General features: G+C 39.8%; 1 protein-coding gene across 1 annotated transcript in view; it reads left to right on the top strand.

Annotated features, from left to right (window-relative positions):
• The window catches only part of LOC139642662 (uncharacterized), a 70,475-nt gene that overhangs the window by 40,743 nt on the left and 16,748 nt on the right, over positions 1–12,984 (top strand). Inside the window, exon 4 of the mRNA XM_071517606.1 lies at positions 9,266–9,471. Coding sequence (XP_071373707.1) covers positions 9,266–9,471 — 206 coding nt within the window. The remainder of the gene's footprint in view (positions 1–9,265; positions 9,472–12,984) is intronic.

The following is a 12,984-nucleotide window of genomic DNA, read 5'->3' as shown; positions in this document are numbered from 1 at the left end:
TAAACATACTTAACAGGAGGGCCTTGCTGCTGCCAAAAATTTTTGGAAATGTAATTTTTGTTTTAAAATTTAGGTGGGGATTTCAATAGACCAAACTGTTGTTTATACTGACCACAATCAGAAAGCATGGTGAAGAGTAAGAAAGATGATAAGATGATGGATTGGAGAATGGAGAGGTCTTTCGTCAGTAATTTGTCTTATGTAGTGTTGTTAGAGGCTTCTCTCAGCCAGTTGCCTGTGGGTTCTGGGCATACACTTTGATCTGGTCTACTGCATACCTTTCATTGCCTGCAGCTCATTATCTAGATGTCTCAACTTATGCCGATATGAATAAATGGATAAACCCAAATTTATCAGGTGGTTAAATTGTTTTCTACCTATACAAAATAAATGGAAAAGTCACGGCTTAAAGTGTTCATAAGCCCTTTTGAAACCTTGTACAGTTGTTCTACACATTGACGCTCTCTAGGCTATGCTGACTTACCTGTCTGAAAGGGAGCAATGAATAATTTGATCACATTTTTCATTTCACTCAAGTGCTGAACAAACAGGAATCTGTGATTAACAGTTTTAATTAGGATTCTAACTTGACAAATTCTTACAGCCTTGCAACGTGCCTAAGATGAATAAATCACTGGCCTGGGATCATCAAGCTGCCTCCTTAGTGAATGTGCTCATAGCCAGAGATTGCTTTGTGATTCAACAAGCTGTGAGTCAGCCAGGGCTGAGTATGTTTAACTGATCCCTTTTCTCTAGCTTCTCCCTCCTTCCCCTTCTCACCACATGTCAGTTAAATCCCTGCTGAAGGAAGTTTATGTCCACTCAGTGAGTTGACCACCCTGCTCGAGTAGTGGACCCCCGTGCTCTTCAGTGTTTCCTCTTTAACTCTCATGCACCAATACTTGACATCAAAAGCGAGTGTAACTAATATCAGTTAGCCTCACATCTAAGACATCGGTACACCTAGGTTACTAGGGTACTGTAGTAATAGCGGCATAGCATTTGGGTAGTTTTATTTTTATATCAAGCTTTGATGCATATATGGTTTGTTTACACGGATAATCCTGTGAGTTAGTCCGGAGAAAAGGAGAATTGTCCTTTTCATAATTTATTGTGATTATTTTGTCAGGAATTCACTGCCTCAGTAGAGACAAGACCCCAACACATCAGTTAACTAAGTCAAACAGACTTCATAACCAGCAGCTTTTCTTTGTAAATAAACGTCTTTCTTTGTAATTTGACAATGTACTAGTTTCAAACTTAGTGGGACGTGTAGCTTGCTTATAATTTTAAGGATAGTGTGTCGGGCTAGACATTTGCTAAAGCAGTTTATTTTCCACATTTTTCACTACTCAAGCCTGCTCTTATATCAAATCCGTGTTAATAATTACAAAAAGTAGTGCATCGCAATTCTGCATGATATTCTACAAATCGAGTGAAACAGGAGGCAGAGCTCACGTAATGTTGCATGTTTTGTAGGCTTTTCTGTTTGAAAGTGGCTTAAGTGAGATTTTCTAACCTTTGCTGATGATTGTATATATTAGCTTTGAGCTTTTAAGGGACTTTTGTACACTTCATACAACACAGTAGGTAAATGGTCCGGTGATTGTTGCACTTTTTCTAATAGGGATATGGAACATCAGAGATATTTCTCTGAAATGCATTTTCCCTTGTTTTCCCTACATTTTTATATACTGGCAAGCACATCTGTTACTAGCTCTCTGTTGACAAAAATGAAGTGTAAGCTACATAACACTTTGACATAACACATTTTGAATTGCTTGGGGAGCGTAAACCAGATCTACAAAGCCATGTGGATTTCTGATTTTTTGATGCTGTATAGTTGAACATATATCTACAGGGGCTAGCAGTCAGTGATTAATTTGTTGAAGATATAGGCCTATCCAAAAAAGGATTGGTCTATAGGTTATCAACTTTACTTCCCCTCATCAGGATCTACCAGCAAGCATAATATATCCACCCCATGCCAAACAATATGCTTTATGTCCCAGTGAGAACAAGTCTGGGCTATGAGGGGATTCATTCCTGTCTCCAAATTTCACCAGTTACTCTAAGTCTACAGTATATATTCTAATGAGAAATTTAAACATCAGTAATGTGCAGCGATATTTGAAATTCAATTGTGAAATGTTAAATTTAAATCTTGATGATATGCATCATAACTATTGTAATCAGAGATCCTCTGCCTCGCCTCCATTATTAATTGTCCAAAGCGTAATGATTTATTGTGGTCCTGCAGAATGATTATTAATTTTCTGGTTGATTATACCTGTGGGCGGCAACAACAGCATTCTGAATATAAGCGTCTGCTGAATGAAAAAGTATTCTTCACATGAAAAGATGTCCTTGGAGAAACAACAACTCATTTTTACTTTAATCAAACATATGTAAAAGTGCTGCTGATTAAGCGCACTGCGGCCTGCATTCAGTGAGGGGAATTTGTAATGAATATTATCTGCTTTGCTGTTTATGAATGTGATGATTTTCTTTGTTCAGTCTTGTGATTAAAAAAAACTCTGCTGTGCATGCAGTGAAATCCTAGCAACTGTCCGCTATTCTGTTGAATCGTTTGCAGGTTGTAACATGGCAAAGGACTACCGTACTGCACCCAAACTGCACCTGCACTGCAACAACAAAAAGTGCAGCACCAGAATATCACACTGGTGTGACATTGTTGGTTTACATTCCAAAGGAGAGTGACAGGAGTCTGTGTAGGATACAAGCTGCCTTCTGCCGGGCAAGTCTGGCTCTGCCTAAGCTGCGTACAGCAGGCCAAGTTCAAACTTCACTTCAAGAATTGCTATGATCTCAACACTTAGTGGAATGCACAGGTGCAGACACTCTGTAGCAGACAATCCCTGCTAACACTTGATCAATTTGACACGTTGCAGGGCTGAAGCCAATGGCAAGTTCCTGTGGGATTGTGATAGGGCCTCATGCAACAAAAGAAACAGTCCAATGAGCCGAGGGGTTTTTTTTTTCTGCCTCCGGTCTTGTAGTATCCTGGGCTGGTAAATCCATCTACACTCCGTGTGTTCCTCTCGCTCATCCACACCATCACAAATGATGGTTGTGTAATAACACTTTTACTCTGATAAGCTTGGCATGGATGTCCAGTGGCATATTAATCTATCCATGTCCAATTAATTAATGGTGTGTCCCACACGGGTACTCTTTACTACTCAGGCTTCCATTTACATTTACTGATATCAACTGACATGTTTTACCAGGGACCAAATTCATATAGAACCAGCTTGCATTACTCCTTTGCATATTTCTATAATGTCGAATGGTCATTTGTGCAAGTGTATTGATTTATATTCAGTACTTTAAGCAGGTTCACTTTTATAGATATTCATGATCAGTCAGGAGAGAATCTGAAGTGCTCTATTTGCAGCTTGATTGATCACAAGAGATATTGCTGTCCCCAAAACAAAGGTTCCCAGGACTTTCATTAACTGAATTGAATTAGTTATCCAATTAAAGAGGTTCACTCAGTTGCAGAACACTATTTGAAATTAATTTGAAAGGAGGGACCAGATGAGGCATTTTAATGGTGTTTTATGATTAGGCCTGTTGCTTCACATCACAGCAGCCTTATCCTAAATTTGCCATGTCTTGCACCTGCAGTGAGCAGATTTGTTTGGAATAGTACAGTCAACCTTTACAGTTGATGCGTCAGTGCTGTTCATCCTGGAGACCGTCCTCTCTGGCCACTAAAAAGGAGAGGCAGATTAATTAACAGACCTTTGCAGCCAATGAAGACAGGTGGCAATAATCCTGATAAGAGACAGATCTGAAACCTCTCATACAAAACCAATTTCAACTACACTCCATTTTTCAAAAGCTCATCAGGGTGAAGAACGAGAGTGTTGAACTCGTATGGCTGTAGAATTTGTTTCTCTCTGATTGCCTTGTCAGGATATCTTATCCCATGGCAGATGACCAAAACCCCACCCTTCACAGACAAACTCTGTCTTCTTCTTTCTTTCTCTTTCTCTTTCTCTTTCTCTTTCTCTTTCTCTTTCTCTTTCTCTTTCTCTTTCTCTTTCTCTCCCTCTACCTCTCTCTCCCTCTGTCTCACTGACACACAAACTCTTTCACACAATACGTTCTCTGTCTCTCACACGCCTACACACACTCTCACATGCACATCTTCTTACGCACAATATCTTGCACTACGTCACACACACAAGCCAACAACCACAATGCTAATGCCACAAGCACTTGGAGGAAAACACCAGTGTTTTCCACTTTTTCTTCATCATATCTCTAATTATCACTAATTAACATTACATAGCTTTGTTGGTCTAAATTAGGGCAAGGTCCTTTGAATCACTTAGTTTGAAAGCTCATAAAACTCAACAAAAGTGCTGGCTCACACACTTTTCAGCTGACACACAAAATGTGTAAAATAAAAGTTTAGAGCAATCAGTTCTAGCACAAACTAAATTGTTTCTGCAGAGGGCATTGATTTAGACACTATTTATCTGGGACGTCGCTGCAAGTTGCAAGGAGAATATTTATCTGAATAGAATGGACACCGCTTGCTTTGCGATGATACTATAAGCAGCACATTATAGCACATTATAGTGTTGCTACCACCCACTGGCAATTAGTGCATAATAATATGCTGTACTTGCATATTGTGTGATTGAGCACATCTATGTTAGGGTTATGAATACATAACCTTCTTTTCTTTTCTTTTTTGCCACTCCAGCTCTCTCCTCGAGAGAGCCTCAGTGGTCGATGATAGGACCCACCATGACTGTCCAAACACTGGTCCCTCAGGGACATTAATTTCCAAGCAGTCCCATGAGTGAGTAAAAAGGAGAGAGGGAAAGAGAGAGGGAGCTTACTGAGCATGAAGATTAGGGAGTGGGAGCCACACACCTCTATCAAACAAAGTTGTTTTCTCTCCTTCCAGGGAAAGTATAATGGGGCAAATTAATTTCCCAGAGATTAATGTACAAGGTAAATATTTTAGTGCAAGTACTTATCTCCTTGAAAGTCTGGGGATGGACACCCCCACACTCCCTTCCCCTATTCTACCCTCCCATCCCCTTCTTAGTGTGTGTTGAAACAGCTTGGATGTATAAGGAGTCTAATGAGAGAAGAGATTCCAAGCAGCCTGATGGCTCTCATCAATCACCTTTCTCCTTTGGAGGTGTGATACAGGCTGGGGGAAGGGGCTGTGGAGGGCTGGGTGGGAGTGGAGGCATCAGGCTTTTAATCTCAATAAGTTAATAGACTTTCTAGTCTGGCCTTCCTAAGTAGAACTTCATTCCTGTTGTTAGCAAACAAGCAGCATGTACTCAGGAGCTTGTCTCAGGAGCTGTTTGGTATCTCCACATCACAAAGCTCATTTGGGTTGCACCTAATATGAGGAGATCTAACTATAGTTTGTCAACACATCAATAATGGTCAGTAAAATGTTACTAATTATTTTGTAGTCATTTTAACAAAACAAAATAAAAATGTGTTTAAATATGTGGTTGATGAAAATGTTAGCAGTACACTTCATTTATGGCACATGTGTAAGCATGGTTCTTAATTTAGCTGAAGGTGTGTACATCAACAGATTCTAGTCCGAAACCTCAAGGGGCACAATACTATGACAGAGACATCCTCTAACATGAAGTAGGCCTATATTGTGAATCTCACTTTGTCACGTCTTGACATGCTGAAGGCAGGTTAGCTCAGCAGCTAACTCAAAGAGGAAACAAGGAAAGGGAGTGGTTGATGTTTGGGTAAAGGTAATAGGGAAGAGAAAGATAAGTTCAATTAAGCTCAGTTATATTTTTGGTAAAACATCAGACTTGCAACCTTTGGGTCCAAAGCTTTGTCCTCCAGAGGATAGTGCCTTTGTGTCTTATATTCAAATATTGTAATGGAAGTATAAACTAGCTAATCATTAAGCTGACTGTGGAAATATACTGTGTCAATGAGGGTTACATGAGGCAGGATTGTGCTAAAGGATAAGTTCAGTGATTTTGGACCTAAATATAGTTTCTTACATACCTGTAGTACCTGGACCCGCAGAGAATATTGGCTCCTGAGTCAGCTGTCAATTGAAACAGCGAGCTTCCGTTGCTAGCCTCTTGTTGCTAGCAATGTGTCCAAATGGGATTTGTCAAAATATCTCCAAAAAAGCCATTTGTAGGCTCCCCATGGGAGTTGAGAGTAAATGAAAAAATTATCTCTGATTTCATGACACAATTCCGCCATTACGCACACTTTCACTAATCAGGAAATCATGGAACTCTGGTGCCCCACAGACTGCTTTGGGGTGAAAGTGCGTTAACGGCAGCGTGATCTAGTTTTGCGGACGGTCAGGTGAGATTGTATACAATTGCACATGGAGCCGGTTAGAGTTTGATAGAAGACTATGCATGGAGTGAAAATGGTGCGGTGCTGCTGCTTTCCAGGCTGTGAATATAAATACACTGGTTGGTAGCCATATCGTTTTCACAGACTGGCTTTTGTGGAGATATTTTGACAAACCCTTTTTGGACTCATTGGTAACAGCAAGAGCCCTAGCAACAGAGCTCACCATTTCTGGTCAAAATTTGTACCAATGCAGTGTGCGGATGTTTCTCTTTTCATCATTGGTCAAAATTTCTGACCATGTACTTTTTGAGGACAATAATGTATTTGTCCCTTTTGCCGCAGTACCAATGTGACATTTTTGGTTAAATGATTATTTCCTCACTGGACAGTGTGTATGTGTTAGTGGTTGTAGTTGGGAAAGGGGGAGGGGGTAATGTGGAAAATATGTGGAAAATGTATTTGGGTTGACTGTCCACTCATTAATAATGATTGTGTTTGGATAAATAGTGCCCTACTTTCAGAATCTGTGGCTCTAAATATTCCCAATAGGCTGCTTCCTTCCTGTATTGATTGATTGGTATAGTGCTTAAAGGTCACAGTCATAAAACATAAGGATGTAATTAACACACTGCTGTCTGTGATTTTTAACCAGTGGTTAATGTATTGCATGTTGAGTTGCTAAGTTATAACTGGCTGCTCAATATAGTGGCTGGATTCACAAGTGTTATTTTGAATTTTGAGTTTTTAAGATTAGATTATATGGTTACAGAACAAATGTTAGCATTTCTTATGAGACGGTGCCCTTCGCCAGAATGTGGCTGGTAAGTCTGCCAGGCCATAGCCACAGTCTATGATCCTCAAATAATTTCTCTTTAATCAATGTCTGCTTCAAAGCATAAATGGACCATTGTGTCTCTTTTTCCTCTGAACCGCTCTGGTCCTTTTCCATGTGTCCAACATACCATACAACTTACATTCCACACAGAGTCATGTGGAGACAAGACAAATGTAATGGCTTGTCTCCTTGTGGTTACTTTACTCAGCTTCTTAATAGATAATTAATATGGCAGAGGGGATACAATGAATGTTTTGAGCTGCTTTTAACCTGAATCAAATGGGCTTGGCCTTGATATGACTAAAAGCTGCAGGTCCAGTGATGGATGTTATACCAACAGCTTCAATTAAATGTGCCTTTTCAGGATTGTCACCAAAATGTGTGCAATTACTTTCAGTTACCTAAACCTTAAGGACTGACCACCACATCAAATTCCTTTCTAATGGCTTGAGTTATCAGTTTCCATTCCAAAATAACAAAAGAAATCCTTCACTGGATGGCAACACATTAGCTCTCAAAGGCTGTTGTTACCTTGGGAGTTGAGTCTATTCATATTTCCTCCGAGATTGAAAACATGTGTTTTGGTTTGTGAAGACATTTATCTGAATGTCTTGGCTTTCTATGGTAAAAAAGGATTGAATAAGCTCATGGACTCATTTTTCTTCTCTATTAGACTTTTTACTGGCACAAGCATAGATGAAAACTAAAGTTTTGCAATGAATACAATTAAATTTTGAATTTAATAGAGGTAATAGAATTTGATAAAAATGAATACAATTTAAAATTGAATAATTTCTAAAGTCTGAATTGAATATCAATATACAGCCATGGTTGGTTAATGGTTACTGTTAAAGATCGCTTGCACCCCAGAATATTTAAGATGTAGGCTATTCATTTAATAAACCAGACTCATTTAAAAGGAACCAATCAAATTATTGACTTGCATGGCACCATTGAGTGTGAGGGTTCACACCAAATTGATCCAGTCGGACAGGATGGAATGTTCCTTCCTCAAAAATATTATATATTTACACATAACTGAGGTCATGTTTGATAAGGGTAGAATCTGACAAATACCTTATTGTGCATTCATACAATTAGAAGTAAAATTACAGTTAGTAATCTGAAAACAACAAAGATTTTTTGTTTGGTTTTCATTTGGCTTCACCACTGTTTCACCTTGAGAAGGAAAAATCACCACAAACAATAATCGCAACGAGCGGGCACCACTTTCCCAGTGAATTAATCAGAGTGACTAAAATAAAAGGAGGCAAAAGTTCAAGATCTGAATGCAATGAATTGTATCAGTTCCTTAGAACCTACTGACATAGCTTACTTGTGGAGGAGCAAGCCTAGACAGAAAGGGCTGAGTAATGAAGATGGATGCATTCTGTTATCAGGCAGCCACTTACTGGGGCCTGATGTAACCTTAAACATTGCGGATAGCTCAGTTGCACAAAGAATCTAATTAATGAATAGCAGCCATGAAAGAGGACAAGGCAAGTGTGCATTTGCAGATGAATTCCAGACACTAATCAAACACTGTTCAAGTGGCTTGGTTTGTCTCCAGAGCAAGACAATATTTGGTGGGGATTTTAGGTTTATGTTTGTATGCAGGCTTGCTCCTATATATGAATGAATGCCTGTGTGTGTGTGGGTGTGCGTATGTGGGTTTCTGCTGTATGTACATGTATGCTGGGGTGTGAAATGTTGTATACAGTTGGTGAAATGCCATGACCAAGGTGAAAAGGGGAGTGGACACAAGACAGGTGTGAGGCTGCATTACTCTGTTTATCCCAACAATAGGGGCATTGTTTACTCTCCAATAAGGGATCAGACTACAATTACTTGGATATCCATGTAGGGAAATCTTGTCCCGTTTTACTCTTTTCTTCTATAGTACAGCGTCTATTGACTGTTTCAGATCTTATGTCACTGTTATGCATCTGACACCAGCACTTCTCTGGTTAATGTCTGAAACATATTCAAGAGTTTCTGGAAGTTAGACACAACAATGTGATCATCATGACCGTTGAAGCTTTGTTGGAGAAGTCATGCTTGTTTGTTTCTCTCGCCCAGTACCAGCTCCAGTGGAATTCTCCATGGCGGTCGGTGAGCCACCAGTGGCAGACGTGGCTTGTGCTGATCACTGCGTCAGTTTTACTGGGATTGGTGCCTTATGTTGTTCACTGCATGATGACTGCCTTCAACAACCCTCCTCCTCCCAGCACCTTTAAAGTGGCAGCTGCCTGTTTTGGTATTCTCACAGAGACCCTTCTGATCAAGTGAGTATTTTTTCCGCACAATATTTTTTAACCCATCTATTTGTACTGGTTAGACTTGAAGTGCCCTTGGTCTGAACCTCCTATCGCACGAATGCTGTATGCAGTCAGAATAATGACACTCACAACAACACTTACTTTTGATGCTGGCATTCTGTAATTGGTCTTTCCATTTTGGTTCCGTTCAACTCCTTGATGTGTTTTCGCCCATGTGTGCCAAATGCAACTAGTAATTTGAAGTAACAGTTAATATTTATGTGAGTTCTAAAACTATAAATGTGAGCATCCAAGTCATCCAAATAATCATCTCTGGAAACATATTATTACCCCTCCACCCCCTCTCTTGTTCCCTCTCACTCTTCTTTCCCATTTTGATATTGCTAATTGGAATAGTGCCTACGGTACTGTAAACCATTAGTAAATGAACAGTCTGTTTTTATTAGCATTTAACTTGTAAATAATGCATTAGATTCCTGGCATAAACATTATCAATTCTATGGTTGGGGAGTAACATATGGTATGCAAAGTGAATACAGTAGTCTGATTACAAAAAGAGGTTATTTGAGAGGTTAAGTCTTGGATTGGATTGCAGATATGTTTTAGAAAAATAGTTGATTACTTACTGAGTTACTCAGAATTATGTTTGAAAGGAAAGAAAGCATTTTGATTGTGAAATTATGGAAACTAACATTTTAAACGTCAGATAATAGTGTGTTATGTTGTCAAGGATGTTAATTGCACTATTCAAAAGTGAAAATCCATTCAAAACATTAGATGATGCTACTCAGTTTGAATAATGCAGTGGATTATATTATTGATAATAATTTTAAGAACAGAATCAGAACTAATCCGTAATGGATTACATTGTCAAAGTTACCTTACTGCCCTTAATCAGCTGTATGATGGAATAAAAACAAACTCCCCTTCTAAATTAATTCAAATTCACTGCAAAACATGATGTTAGTGGCAAAAGTGACGCAAACCCCCAGACTGCTTTCAGCGCCAACAGGAGAATTAAAACTTTGTGTACTACATCTATCTTTTCTCTCGTATTTGTTTTAACTAAAATAAGAGGGGCTGTTTGTAATCAACTCAACAAGGCTCGTAACTTTTCTCATTAACCGCTTTTGCAAGGAATGTGGCTAGTGAACTGGTAATTAATAATATGGTTGCACTGGTAATGTGCTTCTGCATCATTATGTTGTTTAAGCCCTTATCCAAGCTAGTAATGAGCTGTAATTTTATGACAGGAAATTGGTTTGTTTACAACACATTCAACAGCTTCGGAGAAACTACATTCTTGGCAATTCTTTGCTGCAGGTATTTGCTCATTGTTTGAGTTGAAAGGGGTTCAAATATGTTGTCATGCTAATGTAGTTTTAGGAAAGGTAACATATACTATTAAAATACCGAAGCTTTGGTTAATGTGCATGAATCACCAATCTTTAATGGGTACAATGGAGCCATTCTTCAGCTTAGGTATGTTATATGAAACTCTAACTAAAATTACATACATCTGTCTGTGCAACCCATGACACTGGAGTTACCCAACTATACTAAACGGTATACTGCCGCGCTCACTGGTACAAGAAGTAGGTTGGTGGGTACCGTTACTGGGCTTGGTGGGCCTCAGAGACCCGTGCCCCATGGTGCTTGTGCTGCCTGGAACGTGCCAGCCTCCTGCTGCCCCCTGTCAGGGTGCATCTCACTCAGTCTTGGCCCTTAGGGTGCAAGCTCTCATGAGGAGCTGCCCGATGTCTCTCACTGGCTTCCAGACTACATGGCATGGTAATCTGCAACAGTGCTTTGAGACAAAGATTTACAAAAAAAAAAAAAAGTAAACGTCCCTCTAAATACAGAGTGACCTTCTGCTGTTGTTATTGTGTTTGCCTCAGATTGCGCGCTTATTTGTTCATTTACGCTGACTCTTAATGAAATGGGAACAAGTGGAAGCTCCAGTCCAATGCCAGGGCGGCTAAAGCATGTTGCTACCGTCCCAGTGATTGGGCAGGGCAGATGTCCAGTGTTGTAAGCAGAAAGACAGCCTCTGTGTCTGTGTCATCTCTTTTTCCTCAGCGCTATTGTCAATTGCCATGGCTGGAACACTTCAGAGGCAAGTTTAATTTGCTATAAATTAATTATGTAGTCCTAATTTTTTTTTCATTAAAATTGGTCCATACAGGAGTCCTTTTAAAGATCTGAATAAATTTGCTGTTTTATATTTGTTTAAAAAGTGTCCTCCTATCATAAGGGAGAACTTAGTCTGCTTGTTAAACAATGTAGTGCTTGTCGTATATTTGCTGCCACTCAAACATAATTACAAATATTTTACTTGTTTCATAAGTGGGATCTTTTATCTTGGTTCTTGTGTTTCCTATTCAGTTAAAAAGGAAAGCAAGTTGGAAAGGGAAGAAAGTTATTATATAGATATTGTATCATTAGGCAGTTGAAGCAGCACAATGAATTGGCAAGTTGCTCTGGATACGAGTACCAACTAAATGCCCAAATCTAATGTAAAAGGAGGCACACTGAACAGTCTTAGATCAGGGCTCAACACTGTATGATTTGTTCTTCCTCAGAGTCTACTGACAAACTTCTCTTTATTACCATCACCCTCATTTTCCATTCAAGCCGATGGTACACTGGCTGCAGTTCAACATTGGAGAAAAGGGCATTTTGATCAGGAGCCTCCAAAATAATCTTCTTTTCTGCAGCGCCCCCCCCCCCCCCCCCTCCTACTGCTGCAGGTCTCTTATTGGACACATTCATAAAGTCACATGACATTTGTTCGGCTTGAACTCCCTTTCAGAGTGCTGTCACACAATATGCGCCCTCTCCTTCCCCTACTGTCATGGCAAGAGTTGCGGCACTGAGACAGTGCCCTGACCATGCAGCTCTGCACTGTGAATTTTTATATGCCATTGCCTGGAGGTTAGAAACTCTCATTATGCCGTGTTAGATTTATTAAAATAGATTATGGAAATGTTAATTAAGTCATTAATTACATTATTTAAACAGCATTGACAGATAAGGGAGTGTGTGTGTGTGTGTATGTGTGTGTGTGTGTGTGTGTGTGTGTGTGTATGTGTGGGGTGGGGGGTGGGTGGGGGGTGTCGAGCTCCCTGGGTGGTTTAAAAGGATGTGATTGGTGACAAGGGACACTGTGGAGATCGCGTCTAACTGCTAGCACTGACATGATACAAAGTGGCCTACACTGCTCTCTCACCTCACGCTACTGTCTACAACAGTTTGCAGAGCTGCCTGAGGATGAGTAGCTCATCGCCCTTTTGCAGATATAAGTGTGCACCAGGGTATAAATGTCCTTTTATGAAGTAATGTATCTCAAACCGCTCTACAGTACTACACAAATGACTTAAAAGAGGTTCGGGACAGGGAGAGCACAGGATCGGCTTTGCAGTGAGCGCCAAAAGCATGCGCTATGGTTTCTGCATAAATCTTTCCTTGTGTGAGCATTTGGGGGAAGCATTTGCTGTGACATTTGAGCAAAGGCCTCAA

The sequence above is a fragment of the Centroberyx affinis genome, unplaced genomic scaffold (assembly GCF_046629955.1).
Source record: "Centroberyx affinis isolate AG114_WGS23_722 - 3 ecotype Tasmania unplaced genomic scaffold, CSIRO-AGI_Caff_v1 ptg000503l_1, whole genome shotgun sequence".
NCBI lineage: Eukaryota > Metazoa > Chordata > Actinopteri > Beryciformes > Berycidae > Centroberyx > Centroberyx affinis.
The sequence above is the reverse complement of the archived record's forward strand: the minus strand, read 5'-3'. Positions and strand labels throughout refer to the sequence as shown.